We start from the raw sequence: 24,872 nt of genomic DNA, 5'->3' as shown, positions 1-24,872 counted from the left end.
GGTTTTGGGGTCAGATATGGCTGTTCCTGATACTTCAGGAGAAAAGGATGGTCTGGGCTGTGAGGATGGGCTGCTCAGGAGCGCCTGAGGCAGAGAGCCTGAGGGCCTGGAAAGGAATGTCAGGGGAGTGACCAGGTTTGTGGCAACCAGGGTGAGTGTTTTGGGTAGTAAAATAACTTCTGGTGTTTCTTGTTTGAGCTTTTTTATCCAGTCAGTTATGAGTTATTTTGGGGTGGTCAGTTTTCTTCCCTGGTTAAGGGGAATACAAATGCACTCCCTGATTTTAGGCATGAGGAGGTCCTGTGGTGCAGCTAAAAAATGATGCGGTTTAGTGCTTGCGACCACTGCAGTCCACATACTCTCTGCTAAACTTGTGCTGCATTAAATACTTGAGCCCTATCTCTGCTACCAACTTTGAAACAAGGTAAAAAGACCAGCTTCTTTTGGAAAGAATTCCTAAGTCTAATGATGAAAATTGTTATAGGAGATCCAGGTGGCAGAAGGAATTATATTAATATCTTTAGTATTTAAATGTGTTTTGTTGTTGTTGTTGTTGTTTGGGTTTTGTTTCTGTTTTTTTCCTAAATTGTGCAAATCCTCAGCTAAGTAATTGTTCTAGTGTCCCTGCGAATCTTGCTTTTTCGTTTTGGACTCAGAATCGTGTTATTTCAATAGGTGACTTTATGGCATTACTGCTTGTTACGAGGTTGTTTTTCCTTACATGAGAAGCCCCACTGACTTGGAGGAGCTCTTCCTTATAGTAATTGTTAACCTGCAGGAACAGGTATCACACAGAGGAAAGTGTTGATGGAGGCATTTCCATTCCAAAGATATCAGCCAGGACTAACAGCCTGGCTTTTGTCCTTTTGTGAAGGAGGACAATCACAAAGATAATTCTCTCGGCTATCACATAGCAAGACTGCATGTCAATATGTAAAATTACCTCAAGGAAAGGACTGAGCTGAAAGGTCTTCTTTTTGCTGTGTGATAGCCAATACCTGTATTTCAAAGCCTTTCTGTTAGTCAAAAGCTTCTCAAGAATATGCATTTATGTTATCTTCTAGGAAAAGCTTTTTTTTTTTTTTTTTTTTTTTTTTTAAACAACTAACAAGAAAGTATAGAACTGGGGGTTGGGGAAGAAAAACTGCCTACCAGCATCTTCTGACCATGCTGAACTCCAGAAATGTTGGCACTTGTTGCTGGGGAAGAATTTAAAAATTAAACTGTTAATGAGATTGATAAACTCAGTACAGCATATTTGAATATTACTAGGCTTTATTTTACTCAATTAAAAATGACTCCTTAGTTTCTACTGGCCCCGCCTTTGAAATATTTCCTAATAGGAAAGTCATTATATTCTGACACCTATGTGCTCCCTGATCATTAAGTTTTGATAATTACACCCTCCCAGTTTTTTGTTTTCCCATACTTTATCTCTTCCCTCTTCTTCATTTGTATCTGTTGTTACGTCTTCCCCCGTGCGATACCCGAGGTTTTGTATTTACAGAGTGTTTCAGTTCCTCAAAGACAAGCTGAACGTGTTTGGAACCTGCCTCTAGGATGGTCAGAGAGGGGGCAGGTAGAGTGACACCTGCCTGATGCATCCGGGAAAGGGTCAGACATTTGTTTGGTGCAAGGCTGCAATGATTCGTGGAAAACTGAGATGCTCTGTACCAGAAGCAGAACTGGGGGAATTAGGAGCCCTGGCCACAAATGCTGTTGTTCACTGTGCTTTGGTAATTCTAATGCAAGTTTTCAGCAGAGATTTTCAGATGGTGGTGTGATTTGAACATCTTTGACTTTTATCAACATTTAGTCCTTTCTTGGTTGCTTTTCTCCTTATTCTATATGGAGCTCGGTGTTTGAGAACAACCATGCTTTCCTGTATGGCAGCTTCAGTAATCTCTGACAGATTGATGAGCTCTCAGGGGCTGGAGAGAGACAAGAAAGACCATGCTATCCTGGAGTTTTGGTCAGAGGGGGAAGTAGCTGAGGAGCACATTCCAACTCTGGAATAAAATCAACTGAAGTGGAGATTAATGTGCCGTAGATACAGAACTGTCAATCTTGCCAAGAGTCATGAAAACACTTTGATTAATTTTGTGGATGGAGACCTGTGGCTTCCCTTTGAGTGGCTGGGACAACAAAATCTTCCAGGCTCAGTGTAGTAGAAGAGCATTTTGGCAGGACCTTTCAGTTTTATTGGTGTATTTTAATTTATTTCTACCTTATAGGCTTTTCCTGCATGCATATGTAAAACTTCCCCATCACTAACTTGACTACTGTGTATAATATTAACAAATTGCAGGCTGCAACCTGCTGAAAAGGCCTGAAGGCAAATTTGCTTTCCATATAGTTTCAAGTCTCCACCCATCCTAGGAACATGACTTCGAAGGCTTAAGCATTTTGCATTTGTAGCACTTTTGCAACTGTTCCATTGGAAGAAGATAAATGAGTGAGGTTTCAGTTGCTTCTTTTGGGTTATGATAGCAGACTGTCCATAGATGCAAGTAGGAATGACCTTGCTGCATTTCTCACCTTTGAGATGGCCTTAGAGATGAATCTAAAAGTCCTGTAGTTGGAGGAAAACTGGATTAAGCACCTCATTGAGGTTTTGCCAATACAGGTCTTTAATATGATTACATAATTCATAGTAGAGTGTATTATTTCTTATTATGTTAGTGAACCGAACTTCATCACACATTATTGGAAAATTTCAATGTTTCCTTTCTAAGATTCTTAATCAAAAATTTTCAGGATTTCTATTTAATGAGAACAAATTAATGTGTAGACATCCACATTGAGTAATGTGTGTGTCCTGGCGACTCCTGAGCAGTAGCAATGGACATTATGGGTGAACATTTCCCAGTTACGCAGAAAAGCAAAAACTGATAGAGCAAAGTAGATCCAGAAAGGATATCCAATATGTCAACTCCTTTTCCCATGAGCAAAACCTCATCAGCCTGAAGGGATTGGCAGAGTTGGGAGCAAAATTTACTTCATACCTCGGTTGCACAAACTGTTGGATGGGGGCCATTAGAACCAGGCAAGCCAGTATTGGCATGAGGCCTCTTCAGTCAGGAATTCCCACACTGTATTTTGCTATAAACCCTGTCTGCTTCCACAGGTACCTCTCTGGAGTCACAGATGGCCATTGCAGACACCATTGCCTTTGTAATTTGCCTGTGTCCTTGACAACATCGTCATCCCCTCTCCCTTCTGTCTTCTAAGCAGGAGGGCCACTCCTTCACATGCCCTCCTCGTGGATAAACTTGCACCTTGCTTACAGCAGGCTCACAGTAAAAAAATACATTTCTCACCAGATGGAGAATGCTGCCTTGCTTTCATGAGCTACTAGACCAATGATTGATATTCTTTTTTTTTTTAAGTTAGTGGTAAAGGTTCGGTCAAAGTTGTTTGTAGATCATATCAACATCAAGGAAATTTTCTCATTTTTTATCACTTTGCCTTTAAATCAAGGCTGATACTTTTTTAGGCAGAAATTATTCATTTAATGTGAACAGTAAGGCTTGATTCTCTTCAGTTGTAGGGGAGAGGAGAATTCCTGCAGCTGCAGGCGTCAACACTCTAAGTTTTCTGCCTTGCTTCACCTGTCAGTTTCTACCAGTCCTGTCTGTCTTTCTGATACTCTCCTCTCAAGAGTGTAACACTGCTGTTGAGTTTTGGATGAGAGCAACCACATGCTGTTGATAGACAGTTAAATGATTTAGGCCACCTTCCTAAGATCCTGAAGGCCAGCACAGGGGTTTTTTGTTGTTGTTGGTTGGTCTGTGTGTGTTGGCCTGCCAGGACTTAGTGCATTCTAAAGCGATTTGCAAAGTGGGTTTTCTGGTCTCCAGCTCATGCCTGCTGGGAAGGGGAAAGGTAAATGAGCCCCAGCTTCGTCTGCTGAATCAGTTTTGGATGTGTGTGCCGGGTGTCAATATTAGTAAGCACAGCTATCACAGTTATATAGGTTAAGAACAGAATTTACTCATCGTATTCTTAAATAAGCACATGAAACACAATCTGCTGTATCACCAGAGCTGTTTGTGTTAGCTAAGGGCAATACCCAACATCTGATAATAGCACTGGTGCAACCAAGTGGAAAACATGGGTATCTCACTGCTCCTAGGAAATGTCAGAATTGTTTGCTGTATTCTCAGCAAGTTAAGATTATAATTAATTTATTTTTAAATTTATTTTTCTCCCCATTGGATTAACAGAAGATTCAGTGAGTGGAATTGATAGTAATCCAGGGGTGCTTTGCAAATTAGAAAGATGATGTCAGTTAGGCTGCTGGTCAGGATATGGGATATCTCCTCTATGGTAGAGCCAAACTGGCTTTGGCTTGCTGGCTGATAATTCTGTATTCCTACCTGAGACATTCCAGGGGTGACTGGCTGGCATCCTGCTTGGTTGGTAGGTGGCTATCCCAGCTGTGAGGAACAAGCCTTCGGGGATCAACCTGATGGACTCAGCCCCTAGTGAATGCAAGTGGAGCTGCTGTGCTGTTCAGCTGCATAGCTAACAGGAGAAATACAGCCCTGCTTCAGGCACGATCCTCCTCTCTGGAGATACTCATCTCTCCAGCGCTCATCCCGGGATTTAACCCTGTGCTGCGATTTTTACTGTTCTCCTTTAGATACAGAAAATGCATTTCAGACGAAACTTTCACATGGTCGGATGACAAAACATGTCTGAGAAGTGCTTGCCTCCAGTATAGTTTTGCTTGTAGTCATCCTCATTTACACAGAGGGAATGACATTGGCAGTGACTCTGCGGCATTACCACACTTGCTTAATCCTACCATGGAAGGAGAGGCTGCGGCTAGCAGGTTGTTTTTAATGTCATTTCATTTCTAAACAAGCAGCTAATCAGTTCTGAATCACGAGCATGAAAGAGAGCTTGGAGCTTTTGTTAGGCCCAGAATAGCTAATTGGCAAGTTTCTGTTTCCCCTTCAGGTAGTGACCCACACATACTTAAGTTACCCAGAATATAAAGTCAAATAACATTCTCTCGTTATACTTCAAATTCTTAACTCAGATCAGGATTGTGAAAAAGGCTCCCTTCAGTTACATACAGCTTAGACAGATGGAAGAATAAGGACTAATTTCTCAGTGTGTCCTTGGTCTGAGTGAGTTTTGTATTGTTCCGTAGAGAACCAGCCTGAAATGTTTGGCGTTGTAGCTTGGCCACTTTAATTCCAAATTTGCAGGCAGCCTGTAAAGGAATTAAATATCTTTAATTTTTTATCTATTATTTCCTCCTAAAGCCTCTGTCCAGTCAGGACACTGCACCTGTACTTGTTTTTGTTCCAAAGACAAGAGTATTCTGGCATCTTTCCAGTATCTAAAATAGAACTCTCTTTGAGAACCTGCTGCACAGGATGATAAAATACAATCTCATTTTACCTTCCCACCTTTCAAATGCTGTCCTGCACACTCCTCCACCCCCGTTGTAGCTCTTTGTTGTGGCTGGATTGAGACACGCTGGGTATCACTTCGCTAAATGAAAAGTCCCACTAATCTGGAACTTTTAAATACCCAGAAAAGGGTATTTGCCAAGTCGTGGATCTGAAAGAGCGGTGGAAAAACCATTCATAAACAGGGGAGAGCAATTAAGCAACCAGTCACTCTGTGTCTCCTTATGTCTGCAAGCAGAGTGTGCTTTGACCAGTGTCCTCCTGTGTGACCCTATGGAATGCCTGGGGAAGGTCACAGTGACATCCCTTCCCCTAAAGGGTGAAATGTCACAGTTATGTTGGTGGCTGAACCGGGGGATTGCTTTAGAAGAATCTGTAAGTCCTTCTGCTCAAATACCTCCTCTGGGGATGACTTTACTGTTATGACCTGCCCTTTATGTGCCTGTGAAAGGTGCGTTCAGAAGCTGAAATTTCCGTGGTGTTTAACCTCCTTGTGCCCTTTGCTTTCCTGCATCTCCTGAGCCTGGACTCCAGCATGGAGCAGGTTAAGAAAGAATGAGAGTGGAGCAGGGTCGCAGTGAACATGGGTGAGACAGACAGCGGCTCAGTGGGGAAGCGCGGAGAGCAGCGGGGGCAGCTGCTCGGGTGACGGTCGGCGTCTGATGGGGAGCTGGCAGCCCGGAGGTAGAAGACAAGAGTGTGTGGGTAGGTACTGGAAGAGGAAGGAGAGGGGAAGGAGTGGAAGGACATGCTAGAAGTGAAGATGGGTGACAGAGAGGCGGCCGGGCAGGGGTGCAACGAGAGCTGGAGAGAGCCCAGGCAGGTTCCTGGCGGGGAGGTGCGGCGGGGAAGAGGGCAGGGCTGCACCTGGGGCGGAGGTGGCCCCACCTGGGGCAGCCCAGGACCGCGGCTCCCGGCGGGGCTGCGATGGGCTGCACCTGGGGCGGAGGGGCGGGCAGCAGCCGGTCCGATAAAGAGCCGAGCGGCGGCCAGAGGGGGCAGAGCGGAGCCTGCGGTGGCGGAGATGGGGATGCTCAGCCTGCCGGGCTGTCTGTCCTGCGGGAAGAAGAAGGTGAGGCGGCGGGGGGAGGCTGGCCGGAGGCACCCGGGCAGGTGCGCGAGTGTAGGCAAGGGTGGGCGCACCTGAGCGGGTGGGTTGTGGAGGTGCCCAGGTGGGCAAGCGAGGTGCAGGTACGTCGGCAGCAGCGGGCAGGCATGAAGTTGTCTGGGCAGGTGAGACTCAAACAGGTGGTGGAAGGTGGAGTGGGATGAGCACCTGGGCATGTGTGATAGGCAACAGGACAGGTGTTTTTTAAAGCGGGCATACAGGTGTGTGCTGATGTGAATTTCTGAGTATGGGGACATCTGGGCATGTGCAGGGGAAGAACAGGGGAGTCTCCTGGAGCTGCCCCCAGGAGGTGACAGCACGAAGGAATAAGGCAGGAGTAGGGCAAAACTGTCTGTGGAGGTGTTCGGGCTCTCTGGTGGGACCCTCTCTCACAGGTCTGTGCTGTCCTGCCAGGGATGAGGTGGACTGGCAGCCCAGCTGGCTATGCTCAGCCTGTCCAGCTCTCAGCTATGTGAAGGTACGTCTCTGGACAGAGAAATGAGGATATGATTGCCTTTCTTGCCTGGTGGGTGATCACAAGCCTTCCCTCTTCTCTTCCAAGGACTTCAGTTTGACAAAAGATGCCCACTCCAGTGACAGCGATGAGAACTCGGAGCGTGGAAACTGGTCAAGCAAAGGCGATTACCTGCTGTCCATGGTGGGCTACGCCGTGGGACTGGGCAATGTCTGGCGCTTTCCCTACCTCACCTACCAGAATGGAGGAGGTACCTGTGCTGAATGGCAGGGTCGGGTGGGCACACCTTGCTGTCCCCAGAAGAGAGGAGGGCAGGCTCCAAGGGCTGCCTCTGAGGCTGGGCATGTTCTGTCGAAGCTGGATGTGAGCATCGCCCTGGGAACTGGGATAGAGCCCACTCATGGGAAAGGGGAATAAGAGGCATCTCTGTGCTTTTTGGGTACAAACCGAGAAGGGAAATAGTATTTAGTTTGAGTTGCAAATTTCTACCTGAGAATTCCATCTTCTGAATTACTCATAACCATCCTGTACATTTCTGTCCATGTGCCAAAATCCTCTATTGTCTAAACAGATATTCACCTTCCCCCTGTGCTTACATAGTGGTGAGTTTGTTATGTACCATACCTGGTATGTTTATTGAGAACAGTTGAATCCCCTCCGCACCTTTGTTTTTCCATGCAAACAATCTAAGCTGGAATAATTATCCCAGCTCAATAATTACCCAGATCAGACACTTGGGAAGTGTGAGACAGAGTGAGCCTCTTCCTGGTTACACAGTGAGATAGTGGCAAAGCCAAGTAGAGGCACAGGCTTCCTTGGCTTGTGTTCTAGAGCTTTATCTACTTGCCAGGCTGGTAAATAAAGAGTGTGTTAATAGTAACTGTGGAGAACTTACTTGTATGTACCTATTTGCTCTGCCTAACAGTCGTTGAAGTCAAATTCTGGACTGTAAACGCAGCATAGCCCACACAGCTGCACATGGAATATAAGGAGGCATTCCCAGTACAGAATTTTTATTGGAGTGAGCTTGGCTGGTTTGCATTACTTACAGTTTTGTTGAAGAAAACAAAGTAACTTGTGATGTCAGCCCTTGGACTAGAACTTTTTTTCTTATCTGCTGCAGCAGAGATTTTGCATTTAAAGCATATTTGTGCTGCTGCTTGCATCCTCTTCTGTGCCCCTTGTCCATGATTGATAAAGACAACTGTTACGTCCTTGTTTCGAAACACACGAGTAATCCAGTTAATTCTCTGGGACAATTTGCTTCCTGAAATTACATCAGGTATTTGCAGTTCCTTGCAGAACTGGGTCCTTGATTGCTTTAAATTCACTGAGAGTGATGAGGAGAGATTCATGTTGTGTTTATGAAACTTGTGCTCTCGCTTTCCCTGTCTTCTGGGCACAAAGAAGTGCCAGTCCCTTTCATGGAACAGGGTGCTCACTGATATCAGGTTAACATGCATTTTAAATGGACTTGAACAAGAGCCATCCTGAGACGTTGTTTGACACAGGACTCGGCCAACCATAGAAAATAATCTTCATGCTTTGATGTCCAGAGGCTGCTTAACAGGGCAGTTGCAAAACACAGCTTAAGTACACACAGGAATGGTTCTGTTACTCTTTAAATTAAAAGCTGGAAGATTAAATAGTGGACAAGGCTGGTGGTGTCGACAGCTGAGCAGTGTTCCTGCTTGTATTAGAACACATCTTCAATAGTTTTATAAAAATTAATTTACTTTCTATAAGAAAAGCCATTCTTTTTAAGACAGTCTGTGTCTCTTCATTGCAGACACTATTTAGTCTTAGAGAAAACAGGATGTGGAAACAAATCCCTCTGTTTTGGAAAAAAGCTCCTACAGTGGGGTATTTGAACCGGGGGGGAAAGAGGGAGTGTAAAATGTGATAATGCATCTTTCACTATTCACTGGTTTTGTTTTCTCTGCGTATGTGATTGTGCTTTCTCCCCCATTTTTTTCTCCTTCTCTCAGGTGCTTTTCTGATCCCCTACACTCTGATGTTGGCATTAGCTGGCTTGCCCTTATTTTTCATGGAATGTTCCCTTGGGCAGTTTGCCAGTCTAGGGCCAGTTTCCATCTGGAAAATACTACCGTTGTTTCAAGGTTGGTTTTGTTATGTTTCCTGAAGTCTTTTTTATTACGGTAATAAACTCTTGTGAAGTAATGATTTCTTAATGAAGTTACCAATTCTGAGACACTGATATCCGTGTAGCTACTATATTCTCAGTGTTACAGGGCCAGTGTTATGTTCCCAGGTGTATACTTCCTCATTATTCAGTTAATAAATACATGTTGAGTAAAGATTTCCCAGAAAATGTTCTGTTATGAAAGGCTTTATCAACCACCTTCACTCCAGCTGTCCAGGCAGAAGGAAATACCCTTGTTTTGCTGTGTGAGGGAAAACCTCAGTAAAACAAATGTTGTACCATGTGCAACAGATTGAAAATAAATTTTAGAAGTTGACTTTATCACTGTTTCTTTATGCTTTGTGTCCAGTGTAGCTTGGAAGACAGTTACATGTTGGATGGATTAATTCTGTATTTGCCTGCCAGTGCAGGCACAGGCACACCACAGGTCTGGGTGCTCTGAGCAATATTGTGCACAATCATCCAGCAGCTGCCTTGGGAGTCATCTGCTGGTGTGATGAAATAACCTAGACTCTGGCTTTGTAAAATGAGGTGCCTCTTGAGATAAGAGAAATCGTTGCACTCTGTAGGAGTGTCTCTGTGAAGGTTTGTATTTCACAGGGAGATTTGTTTGGAAACAATTAACCATGTGCTTTACTCTGGCCTGTCCATCCAGGTCCTGTACCATGGGTGTAAAGGACTATGCAGTAGTTTTATTTGTCTCAATCTACCAGAGGAGTTAATGTAGGAACAAGGAATTTTCTTTTTGATGCAACAAGAATTTTGCTTGACACGTATAGAAACTGGTTTTCTCAGCATTTACGCCTTTTGCCAGTCTCTGTTCTGCAGCACAAGACCCTTCATGAAAACAGTGTGTTTATCTTTAAAGCAAAAGTTTTTAAACATGGCGTATCTTTTATGTGTCTGTGAAGGCAGAAACTTAAATATAGTTTCTAAGATGATTTGTCAGGCTTTCCCAAACTCACAGAACAAAACTCATTTTAACAAGGTGGAAAACTGTACTAATGGCAAGATTTGCTGTAGTTTAAAGCATTCATTACAATGGAATCTTTAAAAAGGCTTGGGCAGTGCTAGTACAGTTTGTTTTATTTTACTAAGTCTTCCTCTGAATGGGGAGAGAACAAAATACTGAATTTCTCCTTTAGACTTTGGAAATAGTCTAATTTTTCTATGGGCCTAATTCAAACTCTATTTCAAAACTATGTTTGAGAGGTCAATATGGATCACACCCGTCATTTCATGGGTTTAAAATTTTGCTGTTTGTTTGCTGTTAAAAAATAAAACAAAAAACCCCAGAAAAGTCCACAACTTCAACTTCTTCCCAAGTGGCCTTTCAAAAGTCAAGTGAAGGTTCTTTGGGTTTTTTTTTGGGGGGGGGTTGGGGTGGGGGAAGGGTTTGCAACACGAGTTCGGGGTAGTTAAGACTTTGTGTCTTTCTTTTTCCTAGGAGTGGGCATCACAATGGTCATCATCTCAACATTTGTGACAATCTACTACAACGTTATCATTGCTTATGCACTTTACTACTTATTTGCCTCATTTCAAAAAGTGCTGCCGTGGTCAGACTGCTTTTCCTGGGCAGATGAATTCTGCAGCAAGACACGAATAGGTACCATACTTACCAGACAGATTTTAATATCATCCTTTTTGGTAATTGGACTGTTTTCTGGGTGAAAGTACGGGAGCAAGACAGCTCCCTGTGGCTGGAAAAGTCCTTCCTGGAATTTCGTATCTGAACACGGAGAAGTGATGCCTATCCACTTCCCTGCTACCAGTTCTGGGTGCTTGGGAAATCCACAGACAACTGGGCTGGAATCACCTTGTTGGACCCTTTTTTTCCTCCTTCAAAACCTCTGTTTTTTTCTAGTACATATAATCCCTGGAAATACTGCATTCCCATTCAATCAGCCTTTGTGGCAAAAAAAATACCTTCCTTCCATGAGACAGCTACTGCAGTAGTTTTTATCGAGGTTTTTCACTGCCCCTTGCTTCCCCCGTGGCTATGGAAATCCTGACCACCACTGGGGCACCGGTTTCACACTTCATTAGCTCTTTAGAATGTATCTCCACACTACTGTTCTTGTGTTTGACAGCAGATGTAGGGCCAAACCTTGTAATCCCGCCAGTTTCCGTACCAGACCCGTTTAAGGCAAAAGGTGAAGTTGGTGAGGTAATTACCAGTTAGCAGCTGGAAATGTCTTGCCAGGTAACCAGTGATTATTAAAATAACAAGGACAAGATCAGGATGGATGACATTGCTTACTGTATTAATGTAAATATATCTCAACCATATATCTGAAAATCTCTTCTAAGATGCCTTATGTAACAAAAAGTTGATGACTGTTTATCGGCAAAATAAAAAATATTCCAGCATGTAATTTGTAAGTTTTGGAGGAACAAAAAACTGAACTGAAGAAGCTGTCCTGAAATAGGTTTCAACAAGAATTTCCAGTAAATGCTGATACAAATGCTGATAAAGTTTTGCCAGAACATACAATAAAAAACAAATTCCCAACCCCAGTTTCCATTCCTCCTACCCTGCTCCAGGGAAAATATTTAAAGCACTCTAAAAAACCCTCTGCCACAGTAAGATGAATACCAGATACCAGCTGATCCATATGTCACCTTGGTTTGGGACAGAGGTTTTCATACAGTAACAAAGGCTACAGTTTTAACTACACTCAGTTCTGATTTTTTATAAGTATTCTTGAGGATAAGTAAAGTGTGGTGAGCACACTACATTCTTGGTGTTCTGATTGACAGTCAAGTAGCAAAGTCACAACTGCAAGTGACATTTCAGGTTTGTTTCTAAATATTGTTAGCAGGCAAACTGAAGCTGTAATTGCTTAGGAAGCACATTTGCTGTATCATTTTATTTTTTAAAATAATAGTCATCCCAGTGTTAATGACTTCTTTTTCTTGATTTCAGTAAGTGAATGTAACGCAACCTTGCATGGGGAAATCATTCATGCAAACTACTCATTCATCGTGAGCAACAACCTCACATGTATAAATGGCACCATAGACTACAAGCCAGTGCAATTTCCCAGTGAGCAATACTGGAAGTAAGTAAACACTTTAAAGAAATTACTAAAAATACCTTTTTATGCATTGTGGTTTTGGATGCACCTTTTATTTTTGTCTTATCTTGAAGTCCAGAAAAAATCTAGTCAGGGGACATGAGCACGCAAATCACTAGAGAGGGGACTTAAAATTTAATTGATAAATTTGGCTTTTATAAAAGAAATTATGTATAGAAAGAGAAGCAAGTGAGTCGGCCTTTAACCAACTGAAAAATACTCCAATTTATAGAAATCCTCTTCTCTGGAGTCCTGGTAGGCACTACTTGGCATCTTTACATATAGCATATGTATATACCTTTCTTTTTCTCAGGAGTTACTGTGTAAAATACATTCACTTTATTCTGAATCTGGGCCTGTTGTGAAATTGCCATTTCTTTATGGCCCCGTGGTCTCAATTTGCCTCATGTTCCCTTGGTTCCTGGAAACTGCTTCTTATGGGCTCTTCTCTCCCTGTCAGAATTTCACGATTAACACAGAATATCTTAGGTGGGCCTTATGGGAGATGTGTGGAGAGATGGGAGCAGGTAGGCTTCAAAAAGAGGGGAAAATGCAGTTAAATATGCAGTTTCTCAATGCCAATCATGCAATTCTAACTGCACGCTCTTGGAAGAGGCTGCAGAGTCGCATCATTGCAGCCCACTTTTTCTTGGGAGGTAGCTGAAGGGGAGGTGTGTGTGCATGCTGCTGTCACCCCCTCCTCACGGGAGCACCGTGTGCTTTCAGCAAAGTGGCTCTGCAGCGCTCGAGTGGGCTGGATGAGACCGGCAAGATCGTGTGGTACCTGGCTCTCTGCCTCCTCCTGTCCTGGATCATTGTTGGAGCTGCCCTGTTTAAAGGAATAAAATCTTCTGGAAAGGTATGTTGAGAAGAGCAAGGACATGACTTTTGGCCTGATGCTGACTTTCTAATGTCAGCTGGACCCCCCAGGGAAGTTTAGCACAAGGCAGGATGCAATCCTAACACACCCCGCTCTGCTGGGCTCAACATTAGTTTTCCCTCCTGCTCCTTGGCTTTGTGACTGTTACATAAAATACAAGTAAGGTGCTGATTACACAGCCATTGCTTAACACCTGAGCCTCAGCTCCACCATGGTTCCCCTGTATTTTGGGATCTTGCTGTCATGCCAGTGATTCCAGCTGAGTTTTAGTTGTTGCCTGGGCTGTGTGATGGAAGCTTGCGTGTGATGGCACACATGGGCACACGCCCTGGGAACACCCGGTGATTATTTTGCACTTCCAGTTCTGGTTGAGATGTTTAGACAATACAGGTGTCAGGTCCTGTGAGCAGATGTGTATGTGCAGGTTCCTGCCAGATTGTGAAATGTTTTTTGTTCCCAAGAATCGAAATTAACTTTTAGGGACAAGGTACTTAGATGCTTGTTTTGAGAATCTGTCTCTGCTGAGCTCACATTTCCACAAGATACAGCATGGTTGTCCGGAGTTTTTCTTGGGCTAGGCTGACTTCAGACAGGCTGAATTTCATCCTTCCTCACCTGAGACCCTTTTCTTGGTTTTGTTCCTTCCTCCTCATACTCTTTTCTCACCTTCATGTTGCATCTCCATAATTTACTTTGTGAGCATCTGTTGCCTTTGTTCTTTTGTTCACCTTTTCTGCACAGATTTTTTGGGTTTTTTTCCTTCTGTCATTGTGCCATTGAAGCATTGCCTCGGTTCCTTGCTGCCTGCTTTCCTCTGCACAGTGTGATGTCTCCTCCTGTTTTGCTTTCTGTTTGGAACTTTCTGCCCTTGTTTAAGTGCTTTGGGGTGGAGTACCTGTGCTTTCCTAGCCTCAGTTATTTGGCTGCATGGCTCCCCTTAATCTCATATTCTTTGGGTTCCTGGCCGTTGGCTCTTCCTGTTGTCACTTCTTTTCTGGCTCAAAGGCAATCCTCTTTGAAGATTAAGGCAAGACTTGGAAGAATCTAGCTGGGCAGGAGCAAGACTCGTGAAAAGCAGAGAGAGTTGTCCATTCCAGGCAAGCGTGAAGGAGGTCTTCAGAAATATCAGACTCATCACATGGTGCAATGCTCTTGCTTGGCAGAACCAGCAGTACTGGGTCAATTACCTGTCTGCATAACACTGAAACTAAGACTCATGGAACCAGAGTATTGTTGAACGTAGCCTATGTGACAATAGGCTGGCCCTGGTCCCATGATGTTAGATCAAACAACAACAGAATAAATTTGTGTCCAAGAGAACCTAAACGTCCTTGTTCCTGTAAAGAGAGCTTCCAGAACTGTGATTTAAAATAATTTTTTGGTTTGTTTTAACTTTTTTCTTGGGGAGGGTGGGGAGTAGCAGGGAGCTCATCAGGAGATAATTCCACCCTGGTCACCTAGTTTTTCCTGTCTTTCAGTTTGCAGTTGCTAGAAGCACTACCTGGCAAGAGATATCTGGGGTAGTTGGGTCTAGACCTTGCTGCAGCAGTAAATCATGTCAGAAAAACGCATTTCTGAAACTAGTCGAGTGCTATCTGAAATGTGGGTATGTGGCTTGGGCCTTCTGCTCTACTGGAATGCAGCTCCAGAACCGGCTACGCCAGACAGCTTGGTGGCTGGCATGTGTTCACTTCCCTGGTTGCCTGTTTTTCTTTTGTACCAGCAGACCTTAGCCTGAAGCCTGTCCAGTCTTCCTGCATGGAGGATCCCCTGCGGATCCCCTCACACCTAACGTGTGTCCCTGCCCATCTTTCTGCAGGTTGTCTACTTTACTGCACTCTTCCCGTATGTCATCCTGCTCATCTTGCTGGTGCGAGGTGCCACCCTGGAAGGTGCTTTGGATGGCATTGAATACTACATTGGGAGACAGTCCAACATCACCAAGCTGATGGAGGCAGAGGTGAGAGGTAGCGTCAGCCCCAGAAGTGTGACACACTTCCTTGGTTATGAGGGCTTGCTTCTTTTTTATCCAGTCAGGTGCTTCAGGTCCTGCCCTGTATTTTTTATCAGCAGCTGGTTGTGTAAAAATTCCAAGCGCCTATTCCAGCTACAGTCAAATTGAAAGACAGGCACCTTCTTCCTGCTCCCTGTCACACCAGTGATGACATCTGTGCTATTGCCTCTAAACAGTTCTTGGGGGTCATGCTGGAGTTTCATCATGGCAAGACCTGCTGGGAAGGTTCTTGCTGATAATTTTAAAGGACTTTATCATAAAGCTGAAGGGATCCCTGAGTTTGAAATTCAGGCCATGCCTTGCCTGGGAGATTGCCTTGGGTAATTAGGTGGACCAGCAAGGGCACCTCATGCAAAGAAAGCCAGGACATTTTTTGCTCTGCCTTATGCCAATATTATTGCAGTGTTATCAAAAGTGAGTGTTAAGAGTGATATTTATTTGTGGTACTTATGTGAGTGCTTGGCAGTAGCTGAGGGGCTACATCAGAGGCAGAAGTGGTTTGTCTGGGTCACACAAGTGGGAGAGTACATGGAAGTTCTCATTCCTTCAGCCAGTCCTGGTTGCCTTTATTTTTTGGCTCTGTGCCAAGATTCATATCTCAACAAGCCACCTGTGTGAACAAACTGAATCTCTTCTTCAGGGTTAACCCAATAAGATTTAAGTATTCGGCAACATGCTTGGGATGTGACCTTGGGAGATCACAGAGTTATGCTTGTGATTGAGATGGCAAGGTCACCACTTTACTATATTCTATCCTCCCTAAAATTCATATTCAGCCTGTATGAATGAATTCATATGAACTTCATTCATACAGGCTGAATGAGAAGAAAAAAAAAGAAAACAAACCTTGAACTTCAATGGAGGGCAGACTTAAATGTTTATGATAACTATTATAAGTAATACAGTAATTGTCCTTTTTTTTTTGTAGGTTTGGAAAGATGCAGCCACCCAGATATTTTACTCCCTGTCTGTGGCATGGGGCGGGCTTGTTGCTTTGTCTTCGTACAACAGGTTCCACAACAACTGCTACTCAGATGCCATTATAGTTTGTGTGACCAACTGTGTCACCAGCATATTTGCTGGGTTTGCAATATTCTCCATCCTGGGACATATGGCATTTGTGTCCCAAAGACCTGTCTCAGAAGTTGTGGACTCAGGTAGGCTGATGGTCACACTGTTGGGATTGGGGCTCGCACTGGCCAAGGCATGACAATAACATCCTTCTCTCCACTGCTTTCCAGGGTTTGAGCTGGCTTTTGTAGCCTACCCAGAGGCTCTCTCCAAGTTGCCAGTTTCTCCTCTGTGGTCCTTCTTGTTTTTCTTCATGCTTCTGCTTTTGGGCCTTGACTCCCAGTTTGCCACCATAGGTGAGTGGGGTTTTAAGTGACTCATGGTTTTTCAAATGACCATTGCCTTTCTTAACTGTGCCATTCAAACTCCCTACTTCCTTTGCAGAAACACTTACAACCACCATTCAAGATATAAGTCCCAGAGTGATGAGAAAATTAAGACTGCCCATAACCCTAGGTCTGTGTGCACTGCTCTTCTTTCTCGGGCTTGTCTGTGTTACTCAGGTAAGAAATTAACTTTTTGTGGTAGTGAGTTTAGTTATGCTACAAGTGATGAATTCAAATCAAATACCCTTTCCAACTGTTACTGTCTTTGTGGATCAATCTCAGAGACCCTTGAATTTTGACAGTGTGCCTGGGCACGCAAGTAAGAAATTCCCAGAAGAAGCTTGAAGAACCGAAGGTTTTCTGTGATTATTGAATTGAGACATGCCTTAAAATAGAAGCCTGTGAACTATCTGCCTGATTTATCATTCCTCAGTTCAGGAATTTGTGTAATCATGAGTATGTGCATACAACATGTCTGCGGCACAGTGGGTACTGCTAATAAATGCTGATGGGATCTTTTTGTTCAGAACTCACTACCAAACAGGACAGGAATTGAAGAATGGCCTATTCATGTAGTAAAAACCCATTAGCTCATGAGCTAATTGTAGAGTGCATGGTTACTTCTCCTGCGTACGTGTGTATACATACAAATAGACATAGAGAAAAAAAATTTTAAGTATACTGTGTAAAATTTCATGAAGCATTTGCTTTTAAGGGTAGAAAGATTCACTGCAATTACTCCATCTAGAAATGCAGATTTATGTGTGTAGTTAGAGTGAGAATGTGAAGGAGGTGATTGTGGTGAGTAGTCAGTTGTATGGTCAAGCAAAGTAAGTAAGTCATGAAACAGAGTGGCGGGGAAGGTTGCAAGGGACTTAGTACACAAGAGTGTGAAATGGCTCAGAGATTGTTTCCTGCTCTGTGATCCTGCTATTGCACGCTGGTGTTTAAAGCTGTGGTTAACCCCATGGAGAAGTCATGCATGTAGGAGGATGGAAGCCTCCCAGAACTGATAACTGGTAAAGCTGTTGCTGTAGCTCAGTATAAAAACTTCAGCACCAACTGTATTCCTGTAAGCTCCAAATGTAAATCTTCCTCAGCTGTTTATGCATATACATAGATCTTGGTTTTGGCATCTATAGTATTTTGTTAGATGTGCTTTTCAAATTTACGTAGAGGGATTTAAAGAAAATAATATTTACAAATCTGTACTTGACCTGGAGAACTGTGAACTTAAAAACTCAGAGCTGCAATTTGTTAAATTGTCTTGAGCAAATGCATTTTACTTTATTTGTGTAAGTGTGTTACTACTCATATTTTAACCTCTAATGTTTTTTCTGCAGGCAGGAATTTACTGGGTTAACCTAATAGATCACTTCTGTGCTGGATGGGGAATCCTTATTTCAGCTGTCCTGGAGATAATAGGCATAATCTACATTTACGGTAAATTATTTGCATTGAAAATACATAATTAAACTTAACAATCCCTAAGGAATTAAGGAACAGTGTATAACCACAGAGGCACAGCATGGTGTTTGGAGGAAAGGGACCTGAAAGGACTCCCTGTTCCAACCTCCTGCCGTAGGCAGGGATACCTTCCACTAGACCAGGTTTCTCAGAGCCCCATCCAGCCTGGCCTTGAGCAGTGCCAGGGACATTAAATACTAATTACTGCAAGAAATAATTTATAAGCTAACCATCTGAACAACAAAAAAATTTCAATATCTAACATAGAACTGCAGAAACTGTCCTTGATCATTGCCTTCCTTTGAACACTTTTGAGAAACCCCACCTGCAAGGGAGGTACCTGGTTTACAGTGAGCCCCATGATTGTCTTCCAACAGGAGGAAACAGATTCATTGAAGACATTGAAATGATGATTGGAAAGAAGAGCTTTTCATTCTGGCTGTGGTGGAGAATGTGCTGGTTTTTCATCACTCCTGTGCTGTTAATGGTGCGTGCACATGACTGGATTGTATTAGTGTGACAGAATTTAGTAACTTCATATTGAAGAGGTTTCTGCCTGAAGATTCAGGGCTGACTGCCCGGGCTCAGTGTATAAAGATGGGGCATAGGTGTGCCAGTGAAGTGATCTGTGGGCTGTCTCTTCTTTCTGATACATTCCCTCCTCCTTTGATCTTCTCCAGGAGAGGCTGGAGCTTGATATCAGTTACTAGTGAGCTGAGTCTACACTCCCAAGGACTAACACAGAGCAACTAGGTCCTCTGCATTGGCACCTGGATTATCTTAAGTTTAGGCTGACATTGGTTTGAAAACCTTTTGAGTGAAATCCTTTTTTTGGGTCAGATGTTCTGCTGTTCTGTCTAACTGAGACCTTTTAATGTCCTGTTGCATATCTGGTTTTTGTGACTCCTGTACTTCTAATTGTGAGTGTAGATGATAGGATTATATTACTATGACAGAATTTAACACCTCCAATCCAGGAGCAGCGGCAAGTTACTCTGGCCAGCACATTACCTGTAATCTGCCCAGACTATTGTTTAGAAAATGCTGCCTAAAACTATCCAATTTCTGAAGCATTATTTGCCAATTTCTAATCTTAAATTCTTTCTTGTATTCTTGTAAATAATGGAACAGAGAAATGCCTAAAACATATAAAGATACTGGGCTCAGCCAGCAACATATATATTACCCAACATAAGTTTTTAAGAGAACCCAGAGATCAAGTTATGTTTAAACACAGATATACTTAGTATACCTCTGTGTCATTTTTCAGTCCTGCCTTTCAGCCTTGCTGTTTGGTGATGACTGACTCCCAAATCCTGCACAACTGTACTCACACTCAGAAAGCAAGATGGAACCATGCAGAACTTGTAGACAGCCTGTCTTTTTATTAGACCAACTTGGAAGCAGTGCAGATTCAATGTTGCTGGAAACCTGTTTTTTTTCTCTTATTGTTTTTGCCATTTTTTTCTAGGCTATTTTGGTCTGGTCTTTGATCACATTTTCAAGTCCCACTTATGGCTCAGTGTTATACCCAACCTGGGGAACCGCTGTTGGCTGGTGCATGATCATCTTCTGTGTCATCTGGATTCCCATTGTTGCTATTGTAAAAATAGTTAAAGCTGAAGGAAATCTTGTTCAGGTAAGGGCAAAAGAACCCGCTGTCATAACCTCAAACCTTAATTTCTTTGGTATTATCAGGACTGCCTCTGCTTTCTTCTCCAACATATCTACTACTTTGATGTGTTTTTCCACTGGATTTTTAGACCAAAATATTATCTCTGGTAGTTGATTCAAAACTGCATCTACTCTATCATGTTTTGATAGAAAGATAAAGTCCAATTCTCTGGGAGCGTGCACACACCATTCAAAAGAGATATTTTTTCATCAGTTCTGTTGCTATTCCAGCTCCTTTAAACTCTCTAAAAAATTTCTATTTCTTTCTACCCCCATATAATTTTCAAAAGTTTTGCCTCCCATTCCTCCCAGAAGCAAGAGATCTGAGATATTCTGCTCTAAGTGAGCTTTCCCAAACAATTGTGTTTTCAGGTTTCCCTGTCCTTTGACTTCAGTGTTGTCTTGGTTTGAAAGACAGGGATCTGCTAGGGAGAGATGGGACCTCTCTAGGAATGGGAAATTCCAATCCCTTCCCTCAAAGTTATTATAATTTAGAAGATTAAAAAGGCTTTTCAGTCAGAGCTATGGGGAAAGGAATAACAGTCCTTTACTAGTAAATATAACAGGACAGACAAACAACAACAACTACAGCAATAATAATAATAATAATAGTAAACAAAACCAAGAACCCTGAGGGGTTTTGTCTCACAAGTCCCAGGCAGTCTGATCTCTTGGGACCCTGAGAGCACTGAGCCGAAACAGTGGAAAAAACTTGGGGCTGATGACTGGAAACGGTGGGTTGTCCCAGCAGGCAGGGGGATGTCCCTGCAAAGTGAGCAGCGCTGGAGAAGCCGTGACGGCTGGACCCAGGCTGACCCAAAATCCAGCAGGGCAGGCGAGGAGCTCCGAATTCCTGGGCGCTCCAGCAGATGATAGAATTCCCAGGACTGGACCCTCTGTCAGCAGTGGACTCCACGCAGCCAGCAGTGGCCCGACCATGTTCGCTGAAGCTGAGATCTGGAGGAGGGCACCCTCAGCTCCTGGAGCCCCTGAGATTTTCCCTCCCCCAAACTAAGTGATCTACCGCCCTTGACATTTCTTTTGTGTGGGTCAAGCACCCTCTAAGCGTCAGTATTTAGTCTCTTAGCAACTTATGGAGGGGGGAAAATTCTATAGGGAAAGAAAAAAAAATCAAAACCAAACTTAACCCCCAACATTATCCACCCCGATTTTTTTTCCCCATACCAACATATTATATTGAATTTAACCTTTAAATAATATACATATATACACGTGAATATGAATACAGACACAGTCACAGTGTTCACCGAAAAACAAGGTCCCCTTGAGGTATGCATCATTTACCTTTTGCATCATTCACCATGTGCAGCCAGGTCCCTGAGCAAAAAGAACCCCAGAAGCGGGATTGTCTTTGCTGGAGGCAGAATTAATCCAAACAGTTTTTCCCAGCATTCCTCTCATGTGTACCCTTGGAACTTTATCTCCATCTCTTGTTCCCAGGGGCTCAGATTGGGCGGGGCCTGCTCGGTTGGTGGAACCTTGAGTGTTCACTAACCAGGTGGCCTTTGCTAAGTTATTCTCCCAGTTCGTAAAAGTCCCTGCACCCAGTGCCTTCAAAGTGGTTTTAAGCAGGCCATTGCATCGTTCAACCTTCCCGGCTGCTGGCGCATGATAAGGAATATGGTACACCCACTCAATGCCATGTTCCCTAGCCCAGGTGTTTATAAGGCTGTTCTTGAAATGAGTCCCATTGTCAGACTCAATCCTCCCAGGGGTACCATGTCTCCACAGGATTTGCTTTTCAAGGCCCAGGATGGTGTTCCAGGCAGTAGCATGAGGCACAGGGTAGGTCTCCAACCATCCAGTGGTGGCTTCCACCATGGTCAGCACGTAGCGCTTGCCTTGGCGGGTTTGGGGAAGGGTGATGTAGTCAATCTGCCAGGCTTCCCCGTACTTATACTTGGACCATCGCCCGCCATACCACAGGGGCTTCACCCACTTGGCCTGCTTGATGGCAGCACACGTCTCACAGTCATGGATAACCTGAGAAATACTGTCCATGGTTAGATCCACCCCTCGGTCTCGGGCCCACTTATAAGTGGCATCTCTACCCTGATGGCCTGAGGCATCATGGGCCCATCGAGCTAGGAACAACTCTCCCTTGTGTTGCCAGTCTAAGTCTATCTTTGACACCTCTATCTTGGCAGCTTGAGCTACCTGCTCGTTGTTTTGGTGCTCCTCATTAGCCCAACTTTTGGGAACATGGGCATTTACATGATGGACTTTCACAAGCAGCTTCTCTACCTGAGTGTCAATGTCCTTCCACTCATCTGCAGCCCAGATTGGTTTTCCCCTACGCTGCCAATTGGCCTTTTTCCACCTGTCCAGCCAACCCCACAGAGCATTGGCCACCATCCACGAATCAGTGTAGAGGTAGAGCTTTGGCCACTTCTCTCTTTCAGCAATGTCCAGGGCCAGCTGAACAGCTTTGAGTTCAGCGAGTTGGCTTGACCCACCTTCTCCTCCAGTGGCTTGTGCAACCTGTCGTGTGGGGCTCCATACAGCTGCTTTCCACTTCCGGTTCATCCCTACAATGCGGCAGGAACCGTCAGTGAAAAGAGCATAGCGTGTTTCTTCTGCTGGCAGTTGGTTGTATAGTGTACCTTCTTCGGCACCTGTCACTTGTTCCTGCTCCTCTTCATCCATGAGACCAAAGTTCTCACCTTCCGGCCAGTTTGTAATTATCTCCAAAATCCCAGGGCGATTTGGGTTTCCAATGCGGGCGCGCTGAGTGATGAGGGCAATCCATTTGCTCCATGTGGCGTCGGTGGCATGATGGGTGGAGGGAACCTTTCCTTTAAACATCCACCCCAGCACCGGTAGTCGAGGTGCCAGGAGGAGTTGTGCTTCTGTGCCAATCACCTCTGAGGCAGCTTGAACTCCTTCATAGGCGGCCAAGATTTCCTTCTCTGTTGGAGTGTAGTTGGCTTTGGACCTCTGTAGCTTCGGCTCCAGAATCCCAGTGGTCGGCCCCGAGTCTCCCCAGGCACCTTCTGCCAAAGGCTCCAGGACAGGCCATTGTTCCTGGCTGCTGAGTAGAGCACGTTCTTCACATCTGGTCCCGTCCTCACTGGGTCAAGGGCTACTGCATGAGCGATCTCCTGCTTGATCTGGGCAAAGGCTTGTTGCTGTTCAGGGCCCCACTGGAAATCATTCTTCTTGTGGGTGACCAGGTAGAGAGGGCTCACAATCTGGCTGTACTCAGGAGTGTGCATCCTCCAGAAACCTATGGCGCCTAGGAAAGCTTGTGTCCCCTTTTTGCTGGTTGGTGGGGACATTGCAGTGATCTTATTGATGACCTCAGTGGGAATCTGCCGCCGTCCATCTTGCCACTTTACTCCCAGGAACTGGATCTCTCTCTTGACCTTGCTCTGCTTGATAGCAAAACCAGCTTTCAGGAGAATGTGGATGATCTTCTCTCCTTTCTCAAACACTTCCATTGCCATGTTCCCACACACAATGATGTCATCGATGTACTGTAGATGTTCCGGAGCCTCACCCTTTTCCAGTGCAGCCTGGATCAGTCCATGGCAGATGGTGGGGCTGTGTTTCCACCCCTGGGGCAGTCGGTTCCAGGTGTACTGCACGCCCCTCCAGGTGAAAGCAAACTGAGGCCTGCATTCTGCAGCCAGAGGAATGGAGAAAAACGCATTAGCAATGTCAATTGTGGCGTACCATTTTGCTGGCTTGGACTCCAGCTCGTACTGGAGTTCCAGCATGTCCGGCACAGCAGCGCTCAATGGTGGAGTCACTTCGTTCAAGGCACGATAGTCCACAGTCAATCTCCATTCTCCGTCAGACTTGGGCACAGGCCAGATGGGGCTGTTAAAGGGTGAGTGGGTTTTGCTGACCACCCCTTGGGTCTCCAGCTCACGGATCATCTTGTGGATGGGGATCACGGCAATGGATGGGGACCCATGGTGTGTGGGTCAAGTACCCTTTAAGCATCAGTATTTAGTCTCTTAGCAACTTATGGGGGGGGGAAAAAATCTATAGGGAAAGAAAAAAAAACAAAACCAAACTTAACCCCCAACAAGTGTCCAGAACCCACCAACCCCAAAGATACTTTGAATGATTTTAAACAACTTTGGTGATTTGCCATTTGTTTAGTTGCAATGCATACCTAGAGCTATAATTCTACTGAATTTTAGAAGTACCCTGGACTAAAGTAAGGCATGAAATGCCTCTTGGTTTTTCTTTCCAGCGCATTGTCAGCTGCTGCCGGCCTGCAGCAGACTGGGGCCCCTACCTGGAATGTCACCGAGGAGAACGATACAGCCACGTCGTGGATCCCAACAAGAAAAAGGAGCATGAGATTCCCACTGTGTCTGCCTTTGTATACAAACAACAATGAGATGGCTGTTTGGATGACTGCTTTTTAACATATATGTGGGCTTTTTCTTTTGATATTGGAAAGGTACTAGACACAAAAAAAAAAAAAAAAAAAAAAAAAAAAAAAAAAAAAAAAGTAGATCAAAACCCCTGCCCTTTAAAATCCAGACCCCAAATGAAAGTGAGTCACATTATTTATTTTTAGTGTTTTAGTCTTTGGGGAGGAACACATCAATTACGTACTGAGATCTCACCAGATATATAGGTCGAGAGGGCAGGATAATACATTGCAGGCTCCCCAAGATGCTGGACTGGGCATGTTTAACCCCATCCAACTGGTATCCAGCTGCACTGCAGATACGGGTGTGGAGGAGAGTAAAGACACTCTGGTGCTCCCCAGCTGGAGCCCAAAGGTACTCTGTGTGTGTGTGTATGTGTGTGTGTGTGTGTGCCCTGAGGTGCAGTTGCTGCCTTCCGCTGTTCTCTGCCACCCCAGGGGTTTGCAGTTAGCAGAGGGGAATGGGTGTGCTGCTGCCTGGCACAGGAGCTCAGGGATCATGAGTAATTCTTCTCTGTCTAAGCCTTGCTCAGGGTGCTGGGAGGCTGCTCAGGATTTGATGTTGAGTATGCTCTGTGCGTGTGTGTTTGTGTTGTCTAAACAAATATAAATATTGTGTGGCAAAAAATTGCCATCATAGAAAATAAGTCTTAAGCATGGTGAAAAGCAGGCTGCTTTCTATTTCTCATTATTCCCCTTGGTATCCCTAAAGAGCTGTCTTCACTGTCATGCCATGTGCTCAGGGCTCATCTGTCTTTAATACAAAAACCTCATGT

At 44.3% G+C, this 24,872-nt stretch overlaps 1 protein-coding gene across 6 annotated transcripts; it reads left to right on the top strand.

The window, feature by feature from the left end:
* On the top strand, nucleotides 1–24,134 carry SLC6A14 (solute carrier family 6 member 14). 6 transcript variants are annotated; one of them, XM_040089861.2, is made up of 15 exons: nucleotides 4–135; nucleotides 6,949–7,012; nucleotides 7,097–7,259; nucleotides 8,998–9,129; nucleotides 10,621–10,782; nucleotides 12,103–12,238; nucleotides 12,980–13,112; nucleotides 14,953–15,093; nucleotides 16,076–16,304; nucleotides 16,389–16,514; nucleotides 16,603–16,721; nucleotides 17,888–17,987; nucleotides 18,389–18,498; nucleotides 19,483–19,650; nucleotides 23,911–24,118. In XM_040089861.2, exons 3-15 carry the CDS (start codon nucleotides 7,190–7,192, stop codon nucleotides 24,058–24,060), a joined length of 1,776 nt encoding a protein of 591 aa, XP_039945795.1. In that variant the 5' UTR covers nucleotides 4–135; nucleotides 6,949–7,012; nucleotides 7,097–7,189; the 3' UTR covers nucleotides 24,061–24,118. The 6 variants fall into 6 exon arrangements, with proteins under 6 accessions (XP_039945792.1, XP_039945795.1, XP_039945796.1 ...); XM_040089859.2 differs by having other exon boundaries at nucleotides 40–151; XM_040089858.2 differs by lacking the exon at nucleotides 6,949–7,012 and having other exon boundaries at nucleotides 1–151.
* The last annotated feature ends 738 nt before the right edge of the window (nucleotides 24,135–24,872 follow it).

Source organism: Hirundo rustica, chromosome Z (genome assembly GCF_015227805.2).
Source record: "Hirundo rustica isolate bHirRus1 chromosome Z, bHirRus1.pri.v3, whole genome shotgun sequence".
Taxonomy (NCBI): domain Eukaryota; kingdom Metazoa; phylum Chordata; class Aves; order Passeriformes; family Hirundinidae; genus Hirundo; species Hirundo rustica.
The sequence above is the reverse complement of the archived record's forward strand: the minus strand, read 5'-3'. Positions and strand labels throughout refer to the sequence as shown.

What these genes read in the sequence shown, in the direction of transcription:
- SLC6A14 (XM_040089857.2), top strand. Translation starts at nt 6,451, where the DNA reads ATGGGGATGCTCAGCCTGCCGGGCTGTCTGTCCTGCGGGAAGAAGAAG. An exon ending in CCAAGCTGATGGAGGCAGAG is followed by an intron (nt 15,094 to 16,075) that starts GTGAGAGGTAGC and finishes TTTTTTTTGTAG; the next exon opens with GTTTGGAAAGATGCAGCCAC. An exon ending in CTCCCAGTTTGCCACCATAG is followed by an intron (nt 16,515 to 16,602) that starts GTGAGTGGGGTT and finishes CTTCCTTTGCAG; the next exon opens with AAACACTTACAACCACCATT.